This window comes from Tamandua tetradactyla, chromosome 1 (assembly GCF_023851605.1).
Source record: "Tamandua tetradactyla isolate mTamTet1 chromosome 1, mTamTet1.pri, whole genome shotgun sequence".
Classification (NCBI taxonomy): Eukaryota; Metazoa; Chordata; class Mammalia; order Pilosa; family Myrmecophagidae; genus Tamandua; species Tamandua tetradactyla.
Genome location: NC_135327.1, coordinates 23,187,842 through 23,211,365, shown reverse-complemented (window position 1 = coordinate 23,211,365; position 23,524 = coordinate 23,187,842). Strand labels below are relative to the sequence as shown.

General features: G+C 54.6%; 1 protein-coding gene across 3 annotated transcripts in view; it reads right to left on the bottom strand.

Moving 5' to 3' along the window:
- Positions 1-96: 96 nt before the first annotated feature.
- The window catches only part of SNPH (syntaphilin), a 41,148-nt gene continuing 17,720 nt past the window's right edge, over positions 97-23,524 (bottom strand). Inside the window, exons 3-6 of one of the 3 annotated variants that reach the window (XM_077112182.1) lie at positions 16,905-17,001; positions 16,135-16,242; positions 12,125-12,274; positions 97-4,339 (exon numbers count right to left, since the gene is read on the bottom strand). In XM_077112182.1, coding sequence (XP_076968297.1) covers positions 3,178-4,339; positions 12,125-12,274; positions 16,135-16,242; positions 16,905-16,954 — 1,470 coding nt within the window. In that variant the 5' untranslated portion in view covers positions 16,955-17,001 and the 3' untranslated portion in view covers positions 97-3,177. Of the gene's footprint in view, positions 4,340-12,124; positions 12,275-16,134; positions 16,243-16,904; positions 17,087-23,524 lie in introns of those variants that run through there. The other 2 variants (XM_077112169.1, XM_077112176.1) reach the window with 2 other exon arrangements.

Here is a 23,524-nt window from a genome sequence, read left to right as displayed (position 1 = left end):
AAGCAGGCCAAGGGTCTTGCTGTGTTTTCATGCTTTAATTCAGAGCTGTCTGCTGCCGGTACAACTCTGTCTGAACAAAAGGACAAAGGAGACAAGAGTGAAGACTCCCCACCCTCCCCCTTCCCAGATCCCCATGAATTTGCAGACAAGGGGATGGCCCTTGTATCAGAATATAGTGTGACTTGTTTGCATTATCCCCCTGGATCAGAAGGGGTGGTGGTCGTGAGTTCCCTGGGCAGAGGCACCTCAGCTGGTGCTGGGACCTTGTAATTGGCCCCACCCCTCTCCAAGGTGCTATCGGATACCTCTGTGCGCGTGGCAGTTGGGAAGGGCGTTCTAGGGAAAAGCTACGTGATCCCCTTGCGCCATGACTGGAATAGACTCCTCTCGAGGCCCGGCCCGAGACTCCAATTCCTGCCCGAACCTAGACCAGCGAGGCAGCCAGGCCCCTCCAGCCCCAGGTCCTAGACCAAGAAGCTGCTTCCAGCCTCCTGACCCAAGGGCCCAGCAGTTCCAGAAGGTCCCTCAGGCCTTAATCAGCTCCAGCTGGAGACTGGGGTGGCAGAGGAATCCCAAAGATATCTGCTCCAGAAGCCCAGAGCAGGAAGGAAATGTCATAGCTCAAAGGAGGAAGTACTAACCAGGAAGGGAAGGGGGAGCTTTGGAGGATGAGCACTCCCAAAGGGAGGCCCCAAGGGCTCAGGCCTCACCTCCCAGCCCCACGTTCAGGGCCCTTGCATAGTCAGGGCTTGGGGCCTGAGCCCGCAGGCCAGCCACGCCCCTGCCACCCGGAGCCCCTGGCTCGGTGCTCCCTTTGCATAGATGCAGGATTCTGAGCACACACACAACCACACAGGGGCTGGCCCGGGACCAGGTCCGTCCCAGGGTTGGGGTGGTAAAGGGCCCCCTGCACTGATGAGATGAAGTGAAGCCATCCAACGCCCCCCCGCCTCACCCCCCCAGACCCTCCAAAAGAAAGATCCTCAGCGCTGTGGGCTGGGGCTCCTGGTGGTCCCCACAGGCAGGTCTCGGGCCAGGGCAGGAGAGGGGGCGGCAGCCGCCCCCCACTAACCTCCTCCCTGGGCCTCGACCCAACCACAGTCCTCCACGAGGAGCTTCTCCACAGCAGGGACAGAGGGGACCCCGGCCCAGCCCTGACCACGTCCGCCAAAACACAAGACACACAGGAAGGCCATAGGACAGCAAGACGCAGACAGGAGCAGAGGGGCTACGTGGCTCGATTGACTCTCAATGGTGGAAAGATATAGATTTTATGTCACCAGATACAGTAGTACATTTATTTTCTCGGCAAAGCTGTGAAGATCTGAGACACTACGCAGCTCCATGAGTACACGGCCCAGGAGGCTGAGTCTGGCTTGGCTTTGGATTGGATTTTGTCCGCTGCCCCCTCCATGCCCCGACCCCAGTGTCCTGGGGGCAGCCCAGCCTTTGGGTCAGGTTCAGCTGGTCGGGGCTGCTGGCTGCAGCGGGGAGCTTTGGAGGCACAAGCACGTGGCGGAGGGGAGCTCTCTGCCCCGATGGCTGGGCTGGCTGCCCACTTCCAGTGCATGCAGGAGGCCCCCCCTCACCCCAGAGCAGGAGGGCGCAGAGGGGAGGCAGACCCCGACCGTCAGGCAAGGCCTGGTGGAGCAGCAGGGGTGGGCGGCAAGCAACCTTGGCAGGAGCACAGGGTGGCCCACTGCCTGAGGGGTGAGGTGCAGGGTCCCACTCCCCACCCAGATGTGGAGCCTTGGCCTCTGAGAAGTGGGGGAATGGCCAGATGGACATAACCCCGAGGGGAAGGGAGCCGGTTCTCTTTATAAAATAAGAATGGTAAACTTACAATGTCAGCCGCTTTGCTGAAGGACCCCGGTGTGGTCTTGGGGTAGGAGGTGGTGACAGTGAACCTTCCCAAGCAGCCTGAGGCTGGACTGGGAGCCGGACAAGGCTGCAGGTCTCCCACCCACCTGCCATCTCCTGGGAAATGCATCCCAGGGCACCCTGCTTTGGCCTGGACAAACATCACGGTTTCAAGATCCCATTTGTAATTCATCCTGCCGAAATTCCCCCACAGAGGCATGATGGCCTGAGATTTGGGAACCCTTGCCCGTAAAGCAAGTGACCACGTCACTGGAGTCCTGGGATGGGTGAGAACCAAGCCCCAAAGTGAATATAGTGCAAAGCAGAAGTTGGGCCCGAGGCCCCCAGAGAAGCTTCCAGCAAGCGCCAGGGGCAGTTATGGCCTCTGGCTTTTCAAACAAGCTGAGGATTCCTCACCTTTCAGACTGTGGGGACCTCGTCTGGAAAGGCTGGAGGGGTCCCGGTCCCTGTCCCTGTCCTGGGACTGGCCGATTGTCCAGCCCAGACCTGGGCTCATATGAACACTCCCCACCCCAGCCAGAGCTGGCCTGGCTTCGCTCTCTCACAGGAAGGATGAGCTGACAGTCCCCGAAGCGCCAAGAGGAAAATGGATTATGGGGAAAGCCCGGACTGAATAGACAACACAGAACCAACCCAGCCCTCGGCCACCACTTGCCCTGTCACTGCCCTTCCCCCGGCCTGTGGCCTTGACTGTTCTGAGTCCTGACACTCAGAGCAGCCGGGAGAGGCTGGAGCTCCAGCCCAAGCCCAGCGGGTCCAAACCCTGCGCTGAGTCCTCAGCTCAGCTGCCTGCACCCTGAGCCGTGCTCCCGCCAGCTGAGGAGCTAATACTGGCCCAGGAGACTGGGCTGAGGGCAAGGGCTGGCAGGGGGCAGAAGGGCTGGATGCGGTGAGCCAGGGCTGAGTGCAGGATGGGGCGGGGGCACTGACAGGCAGCTCGAGGGCAGCCTCCCCGGATGCGAACAGCCAGCCACTTCCTGAGCAGGGTCTTCCCTGTCTGAGGGGCCAGGTGGGCAGAGGGCTGGGGTAGGGGTGCCCCCTACTTTCCCTGTCTGCCATCTGTCCAACCAGCGTGCCTTCCTGCCTGTGGGCTCCCTCTGATTCCTCCTGTCAAAGCTGTGGGATGCCTTTCCCCCAACTCCACCCCTGGCCCCCAGAAAAAAAAAAAAAAAACCCTGAAAACACACCACCCAACTCAAAATGAAATAAATAAGATGATGCCCCCGGGGATGTGTGAGCGGGAGAGCGGCACCCCTACAATCAGTGGTCAGGCCGCCAGAGCCGCTGGCCGGGTGGTCAGAGCTGGGAGCCGCCGCCCGGCCCGCCCGGGCGCTGCTGGCTGAGCGCGCGGCAGCTGATCCTGCGGATGGAGTGCAAGGCCACGGTGCAGCAGCCCCGCAGCAGGGAGCTGATGTTGTAGACGGGCTGGCCCTGGCGCCGCTGCGAGCGGCAGAGCCAGGCCACCGTGGGCACGGCCGGCACCACCACGGCCAGCAGATCCACGATGTAGTGGCGGCTCCAGTAACTCTTGGGCTCCTTCTCGGCCACGGGTGCCTCCTCCTCCTCTTCCACGGGGCAGGCCACGCTCACCGACGGGCCGGGGTTGGGGCCGGCACCAGGTCGGTGCGGGGCTGGGCCGCGGGTGACGGGCTCCAGGGCCTCGAACTCGTCACCCACCGTCACCACCACTGCCGAGTTGGGGTCCCAGGGCCCCGGCTCCAGGCGCATGTCCCCTGACTCGGGGTCTGTCCCGCAGACCTGGGCCGTGGTCACCTTCTCCAGGATGGTGTCCAGGTCGGGCTGGTACTGGGCAAAGTCCGTCTGGATGGCCTGTTCCTGCATGCAGCTGGCCTGCACGCCGGCCTCCATGCCACACAGCAGCTTCTCGGAGGTACTGCTGGCAGGGAAGCGGGGGCCCAGGCTGAAGGAGCTGTGCAGGGAGGCCTCATCGAGGCCGCAGTCCACCCCCGATGACAGCAGGCTGCTGGCTTCCAGCACATCCGTCCGGCTCATGGTGTCATCGGCCACCACAAAGCCGCTGTCGGCCCCGTCCTCAGCCGAGGCGCTGGAGGGGTCACCAGGCGGGCGGTCGCCGCAGACGGCCGGGTCGCTCAGCTTGGTGTAGGTGGAGCTGCGGGTGAGGGAGCGGGCAGGAGACCCACCGCCCGAGCCCCCGGTGCCATCCTCCTTGGTGGCGCCATTCTGGGCTACCTCCATGCTGTGCAGCAGCGTCTCCAGCTTCCTGTTCTGGATATTGATGTCCACAAAGTACTTCTGCAGCCCCTTGTCCTTGTCGATGAGGTTGTTCTTGACAGTGTCGATGACCTGCTTGAGCTGCTTGATCTCCTTGCGAGCCTCCTTCAGGGCCAGCTGCGCCTCCACGCGGTGGCACTCCTCCTCGATCCAGTCCTCCTGCATGCGCGACAGCTGCGTCTTCAGGTCGTCAATCTCGGTGTCCCTGCGGGCAGACCGACAGACACACACTCACCGCCTGCCTGCCTGCCTGGCCTGTCGGCCGCCACCCAGGAGGGGCCCGGGGACAGGAGGAGGGGACAGAGCCAGGTGCTGCTGCGGCTGGGAGCCAGGAAACGAAGGGCAGGGCTCGGGGCCTGGTCCCTTCAGCCCAGGGCACCCGCCGAGTCCCTCGTTTACTTCCACAGGGAGTGGGGACAGGGACCAGCCATCACAGGAGAGACTCCGCCTGGGCAAAAGAACTGTCAGAAGGAGACGTCACCCATGTTTCCCACTCCCAACCCCAGAGGCCGAAATGCATTTCACTTTTAACATGTCAATCCATCATCCAGAGAAGAGAACAGATAACAAAGATTCCCAGTGTATAAATGCTACTGCTATGGAAACCCCAGACTCTGTTTTAAGATCTTACCATAAAACAACAGAAACAAAAATACCTGCTTTGTAGAAAGGGCCGTGGCCTCCTACTGCAGCAGGTTGTGAACATTTTAAATGGAGAGGTGTGTGGCCAGATATCCCTAGGGAAGAGGCAGTGGGGTGCTCCGTCCTTATGGGAGGGCAGGGGGAGAGGAGGCCAGGGGGGAGGGGGTGGGAGCGGGCTGATGAGTTTACCTCTTCCCTCAAGCAATGGGTGGGGAACTGGCAGGTAAATCAGAGGAGAGTGATGAGAACAGGGTGGCTCTCTTTTATCCAGGGTAGAAGGTACTTCTCTGTGCCTACTATAAAGAGGAAAGGCTGAAAAGATGGATGCAAAAGGCACAGAGCTAATCCCCAGAGGAGATAGAAGCACCAGGCAAACAGGACAATCAGAAGACTCTTGTCCAGAAACGTTCAGGCTTTTTAAAGTCACAGACGAATCTGGGTGATGTGGAGTGGGGGGTCGGGGAAAGAGGGTGCAGAGATATGGGGGAAGGAGAGGGAGGACAGCTAGAAAAATACACTGTCAAGGCAGAGGTAAAACCAAGGCAAGACTGAACAGCAACCAACTGAAAGTTCTGAGAAAGGAAGAAAATCATCCATTGGATTTAAATCTTGCTTTAGGAATTCCCACCTCCAACAGGCTTCTCATAGCCCACATGTAGCCACTCAGCTCACACCCTGCACTCATGTCAATAAAAGCTAGGAATGACATGACTGTCAACCTTAGAGTTAGAAGCCCAGCAGAGCGACCGCCCCAGATCAAGCACCATAGATTTTCAAAAGTCAGATTTGAAATTTAATTCAGGAAATCAGTCCAGGACTTGCATTATACCACATGCTTAGGAGACAGGGCCGGGGTGGGGGGCTGCAGTGGCCTCCTCTGGAAGGCACTAACCACCCCAGAGAAACCATGCAGCAACGGACATGGGTGGCAGAAGCCAATCAGAGCCGCAAAGAGAGGCGAGAACAGATGTGCCAGCAGATACAATGGGATGTATACTGGGGGGGTCATTTGTTCTCGGGGGGCTCACTCTAGAGGGACCCTCCTGGCCTCTCTCCCCACTCCTCACTCATACTTTGCTCTGGGAAGAAGAAGGAACTGGGCATGCACAGCTGAGCTGGTCCCTGCTCCTCTTTCCTTGGAGCAGGTCAGTCCCCAGGGAACTTTGGCTTCCCAGCCCCGTCCATGTGTGGGTGGGCTGCAGGATAATGAGTCCATTTGGTCATGCACACTTATGACGACATCCCCCAGTAGAGCTTTAGTAGTATTAAAACTGATCTATTTAACTGCTGTGTGTCTCTCTCCCTGGCTCTGAACTTGGCAGTTGGTGGGTTTCGGGGTGGGGGCTGTAGGGAGTAGGGGGTGTGATGGTTAGGTTCTGGTGTCAACCTGGCCAAGTGATGATGCCCAGGTATCCGGTCAGGCAAGCACTGGCCTGACTGTTGCTGCAAGAGTATCTCCTGGTGAGTTGATAAACTAGAAGGCTGGTGGTCTAGTTTGCTAGCTGCTGGAATGCAATATATCACAATCAAAATGGCTTTTAAAAGGGGGAATTTAATATGTTGCTAGTTTACAGTTCTAAGGCTGAGAAAATGTCCCAATTACAACAAGTCTATAGAAATGTCCAATCAAAGGCATCCATCCAGGGAAAAATACCTTGGTTCAAGAAGGCCGATGACGTTCAGGGTTTCTCTCTCAAGTAAGAAGGCACATGGTGAACACAGTCATAGTTTCTCCCTCATCTGGAAGGGCATGCGGCAAACATGGAATCATCTGCTAGCTTTCTGTCCTGGCTTCCAGTTTCATGAAGCTTCCTGGGAAGCATTTTCCTTCTTCATCTCCAAAGGTCACTGGCTGGTGGACTCTGCTTCTCGTGGCTATGTCGTTCTGTTCTGATCTCTCTCTGAATCTCTTATTCTCCAAAATGTTTTCTCTTTTATAGAACTCCAGAAACTAATCAAGGCTTCAAATCAGTGGAGACATGTCGTCACCTAATCCAGCTTAACAACCACTATTGATTAAATCACATCCCCAGGGAGATGATCTGATTACAGTTTCAAACATACAGTATTGAATAGGGATTATTCTGCCTTTATGAAATGGGATTTAGATTAAAACATGGCTTTTCTAGGGGACATACATCCTTTCAAACCAGCACAGCTGGTATATTAAATCATCAGTCTGTTGATTGCAGCTGTGGCTGATTACATCTGCAATCAACTAAGACGCGCCTCCCACAACGAGATAATCCAATCAGTGAAGGCTTTTAAGAAGAAGAGAGACTTTCACTGCTTCTTCACCCAGCGAGCCTCTCCTGTGGAGTCTGTCCAGACCCTTCATTGGCGCCTCCAACTTCACAGCCTGCCCTCCGGATCTTGGACTCTTCCATTCCCCACGGTTGTGTGATACACCTGTCTAAATCTCAGGTTTACAGATCTCTCCTGTTGGTTCTGTTTCTCTAGAGAACCCTAGTACAGGGGGCGTGATGGGTTGACCGCCTAACCCTCAGCATAAGGTCCACTTGAAGAGGAGGGAACAACAGAGAGCTGCAGGCAATGGGCTGCATTTGAAGTGGATCTTGAAGGACGAGTCTGCCAAGGAGGCTGGACAGGGGAACGGGCCACCCGGGCAGCAGACCCAGCACACGACACGTGGCGGTGGAAAGCCCAGCACCGCTACGAGGACGCAGCCCGCCGTGGGAATGGCAGGCACCAGACTGCAGGGACAGAATGTGAGGAGCGTGACGATGCAGATATTCAAGTCTAGCAAAGTAAGGAGCTGCCACGGTGCCCACGAGAGAGCAGGCAGAAGGGCAGCCAGGGAGTTGGACGGCAGGCGCGGCATTGCCAGGAAGGAAATTGGAAACACGAGTAGAAATCCCAGCAAGAAGGACAGTGAGGTGCCCACAATGCCACCGTAACCTCCCTCAGTTCAAAACCACAACAAAATTGAACTGGCCACTTGGGAGAGCTCAGGAAAGACGTGGCTCTGGCGGCTGCCCTGCCCCGCAGCTCCTCCCACGGCACCTGACCAGCCCACAGGGGCTGCACGTCCGAACCGACACAGCTGGGAGAGGGACGGCTGGCAGCAAGGAAGAAATCGGAGGGTGGCCCCGAAGCTTTCATCTGAAAAATGAAGCCCTCAGCCTGGAAAGGCGGAGGCTTGGGTGGGGGGTGGGGGGTGGTCAGGACTGAGCCCCTCCAGGTACTGAAAGGGAGGGCTCAGGCAGGGCTGGGTGCTCCTGGGAGACCCCTGGGCCGGGGAGGAGCCCAGAGCAGTGCTCCTGATCTAGACGCGGGGAGTGGAAGAGCGAGGCCTCTGGGGCCTGAACTGGTGGACCAACACCCCCGTGACCCCGCCACGAGGACACAAGGGAGGGAGCGATGGCTGTCTCTCTCCACAGAGACACGTGTAGTGGGTTGAACAGTGCCCTTCAAAAAGGAATGTTCAAGTCCTAACCCCTGATACCTGTGACCGTGACCTTGTTAGGTCTTTTTTTTTTTTTTAACTACTTAACACCCCCCATTATTTATTTAATTTTTGTCCTTGTTTTCTTATTCATACACTGTCTATACACTGGATAAAGGGAGTGTCAGTCACAAGGTTTTCATAATCACACAGTCATAACTTAAAAGCTATGTACTTATATGATCATCTTCAACAATCAAGGCAATTTACTAGTTTACAGGTCAACAATTTTAGGTATCTCTTTCTAGCTATGTATAATACCCTAAACACTAAAAAGGGATATCTATATACTGCATAAGAATAACCTCCAGAGTGACCTCTCGACTCAATTTGAAATCTCTCAGCTACTGAAACTTTATTTTGTTTCATTTCTCTTCCCCCTTTTGGTCAAGAAGTCTTTCTCAATCCCACGATGCCAGGGCCAGGCTCATCCCCAAGAGTCATGTCCCATGTTGCAAGGGAGATTTACACCCTGGGAGTCATGTCCCATGTAGTGGGGAGGACAGTGAGTTCACCTTCTGAGTTGACTTAGAGAGGCCACAGCTGAGCAACAAAAGAGGTTCTCTGGGGGTGACTCTGAGGCATAATTATAAGTAGGTTTAGCTTCTCCTTTGCAGGAGTAAGTTTCTTAAGGGCAAGCCCCAAGATCGAGGGCTTGGCCTATTAATTTGATAGTCCCCAATGCTTGTGAGAATATCAGGAATTCCCCAGGTGAGGAAGTTTAAGACTCCACATTTTTCCCCAGTCCCTCAAAGGGACTTTGCAAATATATTTTTTACTTTCTACCCAGATTATTCTGGCATATATTGGGGCATGATTCAATAGAAATAGGGTCTTGTGTGGGCCAGGGTGGCTCAGTGGCAGAGTTCTCGCCTGCCATCCCGGAGAACCAGGTTCGATTCCCAGTGCCTGCCCATACAAAAAAAAAGAAATAGGGTCTTGACAGATATAATCAAGTTATGATAAGGTCCTAATGGGTTAGGGTAGGCCCTAAATCCAATACCTGGTGTCCTTATAAGAAAGGGGCAAATTGGAGGGACACGGACAGAGAGGAAAGAAGGCCGTGTGATCACAGCGTCAGGGACTGGATGCTGCAGCTACAAGCCAAGGGACATCAAGGACTGCTGGCCGCCACCAGAAGCTGAGAGAGACATACTGAAGGTAAACAAGATTGAAAGGGGTTGTATAGACCTATGTGTCTCACTGATGAACACTAGAAATATAGATGAGTTCTTGCAAGAACTACTTCAAAGTATGATTCGTGTACAAAGAGTGTTTAAGTCCAGGGTACAAGGGGAAGACTGCTATTGCATGCTATGAGCTATGTTTAAAAGGAAACCATCAGCACTACCACAGCAACACAAGGGTTAAATAATAGGGGCAGGGACAAGAGTTAAGAGGAGGTTTAGATTTCCTGTTTGATGAGGGTGTGTTTATTAGTTTTCTTCCTCTTGGGAACAATGAAATTATCTAAAACTGAGAATGTTGATGGACTGTGCACTTTGGGCCCTCTACATGTTGCCCGATGGATGCAGGTGGCTGAAGGATGCACTGACGGAGAAGTCGACTGGCAAACGATGGTGTATACTTATGAACGAAGGTTGTGCTGCTACGAAAAAGGAACGAAGTCATGAGGCATGCAACGATGTGAACGAACATGTGGGACATTTTGTGAGACAAAACAAGCAGAAACAAAAGAACAACAACGGTATGATCACCTTTAGAAAATGCTTATAAGAAAACAGGAGCCTAGATTGTAAGTTTTTAGAGCAGACATATTTAGTCTGGAGTGGTAATTATTATTTCTAGATTTCAAGAGGCTCTTTATATATATAAAACCTGATATTTAGAGATAAGAATGAAGCCAATCAGGTTGGGGTTAAAGTAATTTAGGACACAGGGGTAAGGAAGACAATGCCTATACTTTAGAACCACACATACTCTTTGAGACCAAAGGTAGAAATGTTTATTTGGTCTGGGACTGAAATTTTCTGTAGCACATAATCTAACTCAACCTAACTGTATAGCTCATTTGAACAACTGAAACACAGGGAGCCCAGAATAAGAACGAGGTCCTTTAATTCTGTATAGATTATTGTAATGCCTGGATACATCCTAGGGTATATTAAGCAGATAATCAAAAAATATTGGCAATGTCCTTTGAGGTATGGGAGAAAATATATGGAACTATTACATTTTACCATCAGGAAATCCCCGATACCATGTCAAACTTTGGGGACACCCAAATCAATAGGCCATGCCCTTGATCTTGAGGCTTACTCTTGTGAAGCTTATGTAGGTAGTGGAGAAGCTTAGACTACCTACAGTCGTGCTTAAGAGTTACTTCTGGAGGACCTCTTTTGTTTCTCAGATGTAGCCTCTCTCTCTCTAAGCCCAACTCTGTAAGTGAAATCATTGCCCTCCGCCCTACATAGGACATGACATCCAGGGGTGAAAGTCTCCCTGGAGACGTGGGAAATGACTCCAAGAGATGAGCATGGCCCTGGCACCACAGGATCAACAATTCCATCCTGACCAAAAGAGGGAAAAGAAGTCTAACTAATAAGGCATCAGTGGCAGAGAGAGTTCAAATAGAGTCAAGAGGCTACTCTGGAGGTTGCTCTTACGCAAGCTTCAGTTAGACTTTGCTACCTATCATGGCCTGCCAATCCCCAACCAGGACCATTCAGGCCAATCCTAAAGAACACCTAGGGCAATATATAAGATTCCACAAGGGTTCTAGGTACTAGAGTAACTTTCCAGCAACATACAACCTCCAGATGGGTCCCTGGTCCAGATATGTCCTGAAACCTAGAGGGCCCAGTCTCTCCAGAACATCAGACAGTTCCATTTTCCTACCCCATATTAGTGACAGACCCTTCCAATATGAAAAATTTAGAATTGCCATAGCCCAAACACCCCTAAAGAGAGGGATGGAAAGATCAAAGTGGTAGTGGAGTTATACAGTGAAGACAGAATTTAACAAATGAATATGAATGCTGAATCATTAAATTGATTTCTCTTTTAGTCTCCAGTATCTTAGGGCAACTGGAAGTAAAAACCTAAAATTGTGGAATTGTAACCCACGTCAAATTCTGAAATATGTTCTACAACTAACTGTGGTACTGTGCATTGAAATTTACTGCTTTTTTGTATATATATATATATTTTTTTTTAAAAAAAGAAAGAATGCCGATTGTGGTGATAAAAAAATATTTATTCTTTCTAGCCTCCTATGTTCTGGAGAAGCTAGAAGGAAAAACCTGAGAGGATGGTATGGTAGCCCGTGACAAAGTCTGGGATCTGTCCTGTCACCACTTGTTAAAGACTGCTTTGAAAACTATTGCTTTTTTATTTCTTTGCTTTGTATATATGTTATACTCTACAATAAAAAAGTTTAAAAAACAAGACAAACAAACAAAAAAACACCTGAGAGAGAGGGACAGGACAGATTCTTCCTCGGAGCCTCCAGAAGGAATCAACCCTGCCAAGTACCCTGATTTCAGAGTCCTGGCCTCCTGAACTGAGAGAGAATAGGTTTCTCTTGCTTTAAGCCCCTCAGTTGGTGCTAATTTATTCCAGCAAGCCTAGAAAACCAATCCAACAGGCAAGCCAGAGAAAAGCCCCCTGAGCTTCAACCCCCGACGTGCAAAAGAGCCAGGGAATAAGCAGTGGCCCAGAGAGGCCGATGGTGACACCGGAAGGCACATCCGCAGGCCCCCAAGGTGGCAACCAGCCCCGCCTGTCCCCAGCAGGTGCGGGGCTCGAGCAGCAGCTCAATGGCGTCTTGCTGGGAAGGAGAGGGTGGTCTGGATCCTGGAAGGCCCCCAGCTGCGCCTCCCTCCCAGGGGCCCTCCAGGGCTGCCCCAGCCGCCTGCTCACCGGTCCTGGAGCCGGTCCTGCGTGTCCTTCAGCCGCGCCTTCAGGTGCCGGATGCACACCTCCTTCTGCTGCAGAGGGGTCAGGTACTGCTCCGGGGTGGGCGGCTTGATGCCGTGGTTGTCGCTGCACAGCGTGTACTTCATGGCGCGCCTGCAGGAGGGGCCGCGCGTGAGGGGCAGGAAGAGGCCGGTGAGGCCCGGGCGCCGGTGCCCCGGGGAGCAAAGGGCCCCTCCATCTCACCACCCTCACCCCACGGCCACCAAACAGTGCCACGCCAGGCCCCCACTTGAGGATACCCGCCCTTCTGGGAGGTGGGTTTGTTAAAGCACTTCCGAGTGAGCAGACTGAAGACCTGAGGCGTCGGGATGGGGCTGCCTAAGGGTCACCCCCTGAGAACCTCTTTCGTTGCTCGGATGTGGCCTTTCTCTCTCTCTCAGCCAACTCGGCCGGTGAACTCACTGCCCTCCCCACCACATGGGACACAACTCCTCCGGCTGAGGGCGGGTGACACATTCCAGGGCACACAGACCAGCTGGCCCCACGGTGCATGCTCTGCTGGCACCACTGCCGTCAAGGCTCACAGCAGCCCTGAGTGAGGACCGCTGTCATCTTTCAGGGGTGGCCACTGGGTCCCGAGAGGTTAACTCTTGCCTAAAGTCCCACTGAGGGTCCCAGGGATGCAACCCAGAACCCAGGTTGCCAGTCTCCTAACTCAACAAAAGGGTTTGGGGGATAGAGGCTGGGGCAGGAGGGATGCTCCCCGCCATCTAAGTCCAAGAGCAGCCTCTGGGTCTGTGACAGACAAGGACGTCCTGTCCCCTCCCCCTATAAAGGAGGAAACATCTCCCGGGGTTGGGGGGGAGAAGCTTTCTTGCCCACAGCAGAGAGCTCTCAGAGCCTAGAGCTGTCCCGAGGACCAGGCTGGGCACCAGGGACAGAGCACACGGGTGTGTGCCGGTACAGCCATCTGCATGAACACTCTGACACACCCTCATCCAGCCTCCCGTAGGCTGGGCGTGCACCACATTCATGCACACTTACTTGGAGTACACATCTGAGCATGCTGGTTCCCTGCTTGCATGCACCTGCAAGCCCACACTCATCTACACACTCATGCTTGCACATCCCCACTGTCTCACTGCCACACTCATGGGCTCTTGCAGACAGCAGGTCTGCAATGCACACATTTGCACAGATGCATGGTCCACACATGTACACACACATGCTCGAGGGCTCACATGGCCACCCACTCCAAGAGCACACACATGACACCTGCTGACTCTGGCACTGCCCATTAAAGTGGAAGCTGAGGTGGCAGCAGGCTGCACATGCACTGCTCCTAGCAGCCACAGGCTCCCCGGCACAGACGGCAGGAGCACATGTCCTGCAGCACACCCCGGTGGCACCAGTACCAAAGAGGAGGAATTCCCACTTCGGGGACCTGGGGGTAAGTGTCAGGTGCCAGCAGAGGAGAAGGAGCACCAAGGCTTCGGCCTCGGAGGTTTACAGGGAAGGAGAGCACCTCAGTTCCTACACAGGCAATGGCTCAGCCACCTCGACGCCTTCCATTCATAAAGAAACCTCTTTGGATCTTTAGCTTAAAGATCATACAGTCTCACACAGAGACTTAGGGGCTTTGATGCCATCCAACTCTGCTCCTTAAGGGGATGGGAGGGGGACCCAAGGTCTAAGGAAGGACAGTGATATTTCCTTTTTTTTTTTTGTAAGCTGTACGGTGGGGGTCACATTTCATTCTTTTTCCACGTAAGTATCCCCTTACTGCAGCACCATTTGTTGAATTTTTGTATGTTTCTTTGTTTTCTTCATTTGTCTGTTTGTTTGGGGACGTGCATGGGCCAGGAATTGAACCCGGATCTTCCACATGGCAGGTGAGAATCCTACCACTGGGCGCCCCTTGCACCCCTGGGACAATCATATTTTATAAGCCTGGAAAAGACAGGCCCAGGCAAGGCCCACTTAGTTGGAGCCAGCTTAAAAAGTTCTGCGGAAGCCGGCTAATGTCTACTGAGGAAAAAATATTTGTAAATTGTAACCTCTGGAGGAGAACGTGGGGATAGAAGCACCAGCTACCAGTCTGACGGAGAGAAGGAAAAATGACTCTTCTCTCTACTGACCACATGGTCCCTGAGTTGAACTCAAAGCCTAATTGCACGCAGGCTGGTCTTCTGCTGGGCTGGAGGCAGAGAGGAGTGGGGGGCTGGGAGCTGGGGGCTCCCCCGCTGTGCACCCTATGTAGGCCTGAAGAATCCTCCATCCGAAAGAGAAGCCAGCCAGCAAGAGGTCCCCGCAGCAGACTGGCAATGTCCTTGCACCCAATGAGGACATCGGCCAGAGGGACACAGATTTGTGACGAGTAAAAGAAGGTGGTAGTAAAAAAAAGAAACTATGAAAGAAAAAAGAAAAGAAGGTGGTAGCAATGGGGGACCATGAATAGTACATCCAGGATTAGAAAGGAAAGGTTTTTCCAATGCTTTTCTGAGTATTTTTCCCCAGTATAACATTTAGCGCTCATACATTTTTGTAATTAGCTCTGTTTGGTGTGGATTGCCAGGCAGGTGTCTGAGGAGACAATACACTATAATTCACGGCGGGCGGTCTGCTTGCCTGGGGCAGCATGGCGTGCAGGAGGAAAACCCTTCCAGGGGTGCACTTCCCTGCCTCAGGGCTGGCACTGCACCCAGGGGCTGCGCTACAAAAATCCGTTATCAATGGGAACCTACTGATGGGGTCGTTTATATAGACTTAAAAATGCAGGTTAACTCATCACTCTGGCTCAGTGCTCTACGCTCTGGCCGGGGTTGCAGTGGCGGCCCTGGGGCCTGGGCCATGCACGTGAGCATCTCAGGGGCAAACTCCGAGAACTGCCGTGGCCGCGGCTGTGACATTATTTCACACAGAGGACGGCGTCTCCGCTGGAAGGGGCGGGACAAGCCTTCCCAGGACGTGCTCCAACCGTGGACGCTGCAGGCCTTCTCATGCCCACAGGTCGGACCACAGCCGCCATGAGGGAGCGGCCATCGGCCACGTGCCCGCACACACAGCAGCTCGCCATCAGCCTCGGGGCTCTCAACCCCACTTTACATAAGGAAATGAGGCCTCAGAGACAGGAGCTGACAGAATCCAATTCTGTTTGTCCTCCTCACTCCCCTACTTCCCCCTTGGATTCAGGGCTGGGGAACAGAGGCTGAGGCCCCGCCGTTACTGCTCTTACGTCCTGGTCTTTGTGGACCCACAGGTCCCCTTGTTCCGCTCCTGCTTTTCTGAGTCTTGGTCCACCATACTTGGAGACCACAACTCAGCGTTTACCACGTCTGTAACACATCTCTCTTTCCAAATAAATTCCACCTCTGCCACTCTCAACGTGTCCCCTGAGAAAAAGCAAGGTGCTCGTGCTAGCTGTCTTCCAATATCTATTCTTGCCTTCTCCTAAGAGAACCCCGATTTGTTTGGGGGTGGCACTGTCCTGGGGAAAGTACCAACTCTCCAAGCCTCCCAAGCACTCAGAGTTGGTCCAGGACCCAGTTCCGGTCAGCAAATTGTAGGCAGAATTTCCCAGGAAGGGTGTTCCTTCTCAGATAAAACAAGCCTCTGAGGGCAGTGTCCGGCCTTTCTTTTTCCTTCCTGGGCTGCTGATCTGATGCCATCTTGTAATGAGAGGATGAAAGTCGTATACCACGGATGACAGAACAGACGGAAAGAAGGAGCCTGGTCACTGAGGCTTTGGGGATACTCCCTACCTCTGGCTTCCTGCTGTGAAAATCCTGCCTGGCTTGTTCAGGGCCGGTGTCTGGGTTTCAGCCAAGTATGGCTGACCCGCAGCTGAGTGTTGTCACACCCGCCCTACAGCAGCCCCCCGAGGCTCCAAGAGGAGTGCCCTGCTCAAGGTCGCCTTGCTGCCAGATGTCCCTGGAGTCAGGGATAGCTGGACCCCTGGTTGCTCACTACCCCCTGCCCCAGGGCACCCAAGCCCAGAGTGGGGGGCTGGTTACCTGGGGGTAGGGCTGCTGTCACTGCCCTTGCAGGAGCCCGAGTTGCTGCTGCTGCTGAGGGAAGAGGTGCCGTAGGCATCCCGCACGCTCACGGGTGGGGAGGTGCGCCTGGAGGCAGGAAGAAGAGGCAGGGGCTCATTCTGGCTGGTGGGCAGCTGCGGACACTGGGCGAACACCGCCAGGCCGCTACGGCCCAAAGGGCCCCCGCTTCGGGGTCACCGCCGGGGAGAGAAGCAAGTAGGAGAGGGGGATACACAGACAGGGGTGACAGAACAGACAGTGCAAATCAAGATGGAAAACCAGGAGGAGGCTGGTCCCCTTGGCTCCCCAGGGACAAGACTGGTGGTGGTGGCAGGGCTAGGGGGCGGGGGGGGGGGGCCCTGTCTGTCCTTACCCAGGACCCGCAACTTCCAGGGCTCCCTCAAGCCCAGGGGGGAGGCCCCCGCAGAGACTGAGACAGGGGTGGAGAAGAAGGGGCCGACATGAGTGGGGACATTAAGAGGGACACACGGGGGCGAGAAGTTGTCAAGAAGACCCGCACAACCAGCCAGAGGGGGGCAGCAGGCGTCGGAGCCGGGCAGCCATGCCCTCAGAGCCTCCTGTCCACCGTGCCAGCTGAGCCCACAAACAGTGCCAGGAGGAGCTCAGTTGTTATCAAGCCCATTTTAAAGATGGGGGGAACGGGGGCGACAACTTGCTCAGAGATGCACAGGCCATCCCTCCCTCCCCTGCCCCGTGAGGCCGAGGTTCTGGGCCGGGGGGAGACTCACCTGCGGGATCCAGCAGAGGCCCGTCGGCTCCCGGGCAGGGACATGGCCATGAGGCTGCGGGTCCGGGTCAGGGGCGGGATGGGTGGTGTCCCCGGGGCTGAGGAGAGAGGGCGGGTTGGGGGGGCCGCGGGCAGGGCCGGCCCGGGCCACGTCATCCTTTCGCTGGGGCCGCTGCCCGGCATGGCTTCTCCTCTCACCCTGCAGCAGGCACGCCCAGGACCCAGCGAGCACCTGGCCGCAGGCTCAGGCCACAGCTGTGGGGCTGGGGCACAGGGTCCCGCCAACAGATTTAGAGTCACTTAAGAGTCACTGATCGCCAGAGCCCCAGGAGTGGCGAAAAATGTACAATGAGTTACTGTGCCCCAGAGAGAGCGAGGGCCTCGGCAGGTCACACTGGCATTGGGGAGGACCTCCGGCTGCCGCCGCAGCACTGAGTCCTCTATGCTACGAGCCTCCCGGGTCCCTGATGCTTGGCCCCCACTCCCGCACACATCAGTCCCCCCTCCTCGGTGAGGGGTGCAGACTGAAGCACTCCTGGGGCAGGACCAGGACCCCAAGTTAGGCTGGGCTAGTCTCGCCGACCATCACCTTCCTGGAGCTCGGCTCGGGGCTTCCCGTCTACAAGGGAGACAAGACAGACCAACACACCAGCACACGTGTAGAAAGACAATGGATACACACTAACGTGAAAAAGTACAATGTCTCTGCCATTCCAGGTTGCTGCCACTATGTCTCGGTGAACATGCTTGGGCACCTGCCCACGAAGCAGGGTGTGCAAGAGACCCTCCCCCTCGCATGCTCCGCTCAGGCACCCCCATGCCCATTGTGTGAATATACCCAAACCCATCGTGCGAAACGCCCACGCCCACCATGCAAACACACCTACATCCGCCATGCAAATATGCCCATGGCTACTGTGCAAACACGCCCACGGCCACCATGCAAATGTGCATGCTGACTCTGGTATACAGCAGATGCTCAGGAGCACCGGCTCAAGACAGATGGAGGACTAGGTGCTCACTCCCACAGGGTGTCCTGGGGGGCTGGAACCAGTGGGATGTGTCCAGGCCTAGAGAGACCCATCCTTGGCCCTCTTGACAAGTCGGGAGTGCTGGGGGAGGGTGGGGCTCAAAGTGTATCTGGGTCCTGCCCAGGCATCCTTGGGCCCCTTTCCTGGCCAGGGGCTTGGGCTCACGGCGCATCACTATAGGAGTTTAAGGACAGGAGAGGCCTATGCTGGGCTGGGCTTGACTGCCGTGGGGCAGAGGCCTGCACTGGCTGCAGAAGGGGTGTTCAACATCAGCCCAGAGCTCCGAGAGTCCACGTGGAGGGGCCTGGGCTCTTTGCAGCCAACACACAGGCCTGTGCCGGCTCCAGGAACCCAGCCCCCTCCTTTCATGCTCAGAGCAGAGACTGGGGACTGTAGCCAAGGCCCTGGACCTCCCTTTTGCTGGGACAGAAGTGCTCACAAGCACTGCTGCACATCAGCCCCAGTGCCAAGCGCATTTCATACATCACACCACCAATTCCTCCCCACAACCCGACGAGGAAGTGCTGCAGTGAGGAATCCGAGCCTCCGAGCTGGCAGGCACTTGCCAAGGCACACCTCCAGTGTGTGGCAGGCCCAAGGCCTGCACCAGCGTCACCCATTTGCTGAGGGGCTGGATCTCAAGCCCTGGCGTCCCGAGGCCAGGGTGCCACCCCCTTCCATGCCAGGGCTTCTCGGGAGCCTGGTTACCCTGGGTAGCAATGGGACTGCCTCGGGAGTGGACAAAGGCTGCTGTTCAGGTGGCCTGTTTCCTGGCTGTGCCACAGAATGGGGCCCATCCCCCTGGAGGGCCGGGACACAGCCCGCATTGTCTGCCCAGAGGTGTCGGGTGCCAGGCCGCAGGAGTCGCCGCCATCACGCCTGACACCTGAGTGGCTGGCCCCAGTTTAGCCAGGCTTTCTGCCCACCATGCTCTAATTGCCCAGGCGGGGCCTCCTGGAACCACAGGGCCAGCCCTCGGGGGAGGCACCGAGGGGCAGGGGACTGGCAGGAGTTGGGTGGGAGGGCCACAGGTTCCGTCTCACTCGTGTGGGGGGCCACAGATGGCTCACTGCCTCCTGCGCACAGGAGGGCCTCAGCTATGAGCCGCTGGGGGAGGAAGTGGTAGCCTTTCTTGTGGGCGGGTGACAGCCTCAAGCATCACGTATCACTGGCTGGAACCGTCCATGGCCAGGTGGCCATGCTACAGGCTTTGATGTATATTGTACTGTTGCTTTTGAGGCCGGCGCTGCTATTCCCCTGGGGCCCTGGGTCACGCGGCTGCAGAGCTAACATTCCCTGGCCTCTAGCCCAGGTCAGTCTGGCTTTACCAGCCATCCTCCCATCGTCCCCCCTCTCTTTTCTGGGTTTTAGGAGGATTAAAGAGCTGCCTTCAGGAGGGTCTCTCGGCAGAGGTAGGGTTCAGGTCCCAGGACGGGGCCTCTCTTCCAATCCCGCCTGGGCGAATGTTGCTAAGGCGCCGGGCAAGTCTGTGCGGACTTCTAGGCCTGGGTCCTGGGAGGCAGGCGGGACGCCTGGTTTGCCCTGGAGCTGCGCGTGGCCTCAGCAGAATGAGGGCTTTGTCCCCGCTGTCCCTGCTCCTCCCCTGCCTGGCAACCTCACACCTCCCTCCTCTTGAGTTCCCTGCTGCCCTCCTGACACCTCTTTCTTCTTCCCCGGCTCGGAGAAGAGAAGGGGGCAGCATTTGTATCTGGATGGAGCTGGCAGTGTCTGGGGAGGCCAGAGCCAGCCATTCATCTGGGACGGAGGTGGAAGTGGCATTTCCCCTGCTGGGATGGGACCTCGCAGGCAGGGGTCCCTCATGGGAAGGCAGGAGCCACCCAGGCCCACAGGGAGCCACTGCTCCGGGATTCCTATTCAGAAGGCTCGGTCTGCACCTACCGCCCTCCTCAGGTCCTCCCACCCCTGCAGGTCCCAGCGAGGAGGCAGGTTGCCATAGCGTTGGTTGCCATGCCACCTGCTCTGCCTGGAGTCCCACAGGCCTGTCCCCAGGTGGCCAGAGGTGGAGAGGAAAGCCTTAGCTGTGGGAGCTGGGCTGCCAGACTCTCCTCATTGCAAGCTCAGATTAAACCCAGCCCCTTTTCCGTCCAGGCTCCTCCATTTCACTTTTCTGCCCACAACACACAAGTCCTGCTTCATCCACCCCTTGGGTTAGTCCTTCACATACCCAAAGTTTTTTTGGGTCCAGGATACATATCAGTGTCCAGGGAACAGGACACTGAGTGAGCTGAAGTAGAGCTGAACAGATCTGGATTCAGATCCCAGCCCCGTCATCTCCAACTGCATCCCTTGGCCAAATCACACCACTTGTCTAAGCCTCAACTTCCTCTTCTGAAAGTAGGGCGATAATAGAATGTACCTCCTTCAGTGACCGAGAGGGGAACACAAGATAACACATGTGCAGAGCTTAGGCCATTCCCCACCATATAATAAACCCTCAAAAATGAGAGTAGAGAACTGTACCGTGAGCTTCAAAATGGAAACATATTCAGGACATAACGGTGGCTTCAGGAGAGTGAGAAAACTTCTATGACCAAGAAAGTTGCACTGGGTTCTGAAGGATGAATAGGAGTCCAAGAGACAGAGAAGGGAAATGGGAGGGAAGGAGAAGGGAGACCAGTGAGGGCAGAGGCACATGAGACGACAGAAGGAGGTGGGCCCAGGCACCCAGGGCCACGTAAGCCATGGAAGGCCCCTGATCCCACAGGCCTATCCTCCTGAGACTTCTCCATCACTTACCAGCTCGACCACTTAGCATGCCAGGCCTTGGCTGAACCTCAGGGAATACCACCCCCTGGGGAATTTCATAAAAATAAACACAATCAGCACCGAACTGTGAGTAACACAATGGTCTAAAGAGGCACCTTCCAAGACCAAGGGGGCCGGATCCAGGGTCCCTCAGGTGCTTCTGGATCTGACCTTCCTTGATCCTAGGGCTGTTAGCGAAATGACGGTGTTCCAGATAATGCTTTCTGCCCCTTGGATTATCAGGCTCCCTGGGTCTTAGTTCCCACATCTGGACAATTAACATGCTGGATTCTTTAGAGAGACAGCTATGTCCTCAGCAGGCCTTGGGGGGCAAATCAGGTGCTTGGGTTAAATTAACATTCTAAATAAGCAAAAGTCCCCATATGCACTATAAGTTCTCTTTTTCAAAGAATTAGTCATTAAGAAAAGAAGAAAATTACACTAAAATCCAAGTGAACAGAACAGTCTGTGTCTGATGACTCAAGCCACTGACAGTTGCAGACAGCAGAGCTTTGCTTTGCGGCAGACAGGCGAGAACTCTGGGATCGTCCTTCCCTCCCAAGGCAACAGAGAACCTAGAGCATTATGCCGGCAAACTCCAGAACCATCTAGAAGGCGAACAGCAGAGAGGCCCAGGAGAGCGGGCCGGCCCCGAGTGCTCCAGCAGGGCACGCTGGGTTTCGAGGGCGCGCGATGCGGGGGCTATTCACGGCTGGAGGGGCTCAGCAAACCCCAGACCTCGCAACCTCATCGGCGGCTGCGTGCCCCTGCACTCTTGCTCCCTGGCTTGCGAGGGGCCGTGGTGATGTTTCTCTAGCTCCTTCCTATGCCCCTGCACAGGCTGCCCTCCGAGCTGGTGACCTGCCACGAGGATGCACGGGACATCTCACGGTGGCGACCTTGGCACAGTGGCAGGGCAGACCCACAGCTCGGCCAAACGCTGGACAGGGTTCCCAAGGCCACCAGGATGGGACTTGAGGCGGCAGCATCCCAGGACATCTGCAGCGATTAGACTTTGATTCCAAAGCTTGCTCTTCAAAGCAGGGCCTCACCTCTGTGATGGTGGAGGGGCGTGGGCTCAGCCCTCCATCCCCAGTTCCACTGAAGAAGCTTCTTTCTATCCAGTCTATATATAGAAGGTCTGGAGTAGGACTCTAATTTTCAAAGGGTTTTGTGGGTTAAAAAGATATATATATATATATATATATATATATATATATATATATTTTTTTTTTTTTTTTTTTTTTTTTGCATGGGCAGGCACCGGAATCGAACCCAGGTCTCCGGCATGGCAGGTGAGAACTCTGCCTGCTGAGCCACCATGGCCCGCCCTATAATATATTTTTTCTACAATGAGATACCACTTCACACCCACTAGAATGGCTACAATAAAAAAGATGGACAATAACAAGTGTTGGCCAGGATATGGAGAAATTAAAACCCTCATACTTTCTTGTGGGACTTTAAAATGGTGCAGCCACTTTGGAAAACAGTTTGGCCATTCCTCTAAATGTTAAATGAAGGGCTATCATATGACCCAGCAGTTCCACACTTAGCCATATATCCAAGAAAACTGCAAACATATATCCACACAAAAACTTGTACAGGCAGTAGTTTGCCCAGGGTCACACAGCTTTCTAGTAGAAGCAGGATCCCAAACTGGACTGTTTGAGTCCCAATTTGATGCTTTCTTCACAGGCCCAAACCTCTGCCTTGGCTTGGGACCTGTGGACAACAGAGGCAAGTTCCCCTTGCTCTCTGCCCACCCCCAACACAGAGTAAAACAGCCTCTCAAAACAAAACAAAACAAAACAAAAACTTGTGCAGGAATGTTCATAGAAAAAAAGTGGAAACAAACCAATTGTATGATTTACATGGAGTGTCCAGAATAGGCAAATCCATAGAGGTGGAAAGTAGCTTAGTAGCTGCCCAGGACTAAGGGTGTGGAAAATGGGGAGTGACTGCTAATGGGTTTAGGGTTTCTTTTTTGGGGTGATGGAAATGGTTTGAAATTAGGTGGAAGCATCACCAGGTAGTTATACGACTTTGTGAATATACTAAAAATCACTGAATGGTATTCTTTAAGAAGGGTGAATTTTATGGTATGTGAATTAAATCTCAATTTTAAAAAAAGCATATTTTCAACAGTCTGTATAATATATATTTTAAACAAACGTGCTTCTCCAGTTAGAGGAGCATAGGAAGGGTCCAGAAACGGGAAGGACTACCCAGCGGCCGGATGAACTAGAACCAGCCCTCTTCCTTCTGCGTGACCTCAGGGCGCTGGGCCGGGTGCATGGCCCTGCTGCTCCTGACTCGGGGTCAGCCTGGAGGTGGCAGGTGGCAGAGGCTGCCCGTTTGCAGGCTCTTGCATATGCACAACCCCATTTGGTGCTCACGTGTTCCTGGGGAGGGAGGCTATTCAGAGAAGGTTCCATCTGACACATGAGGAGCATAAAGCTACAACATCACCCAGGGTCGCATCTTGAACTTCCAGGTCATGGACACCTGGGTCTCTATTGCACTGTGAGCATCTTCTAGCGCAGCAGAATTGGGACGTGTAACATTATGCTGCATAAAGAGGAAGAACCTCACTTCACCTGGAGGCTCTAACTACCATGGCAGAGATGAGGGAGCAAAACCCCTGTGTCCTGGGCTCCACGTACTTCCATGAAGCAGGACACCACAGAAAGAGTTGGCGAGCAGAGTACAGAAGCTTGTGAAATCAGAAATTCTTCATGTGCCTTTTATCTAACCAGCTTAAGTCCTACCTGTGACTCAAAGTACCAGCTCATGGGCCAAGAAGCCCTTGGCCTGAGGACGA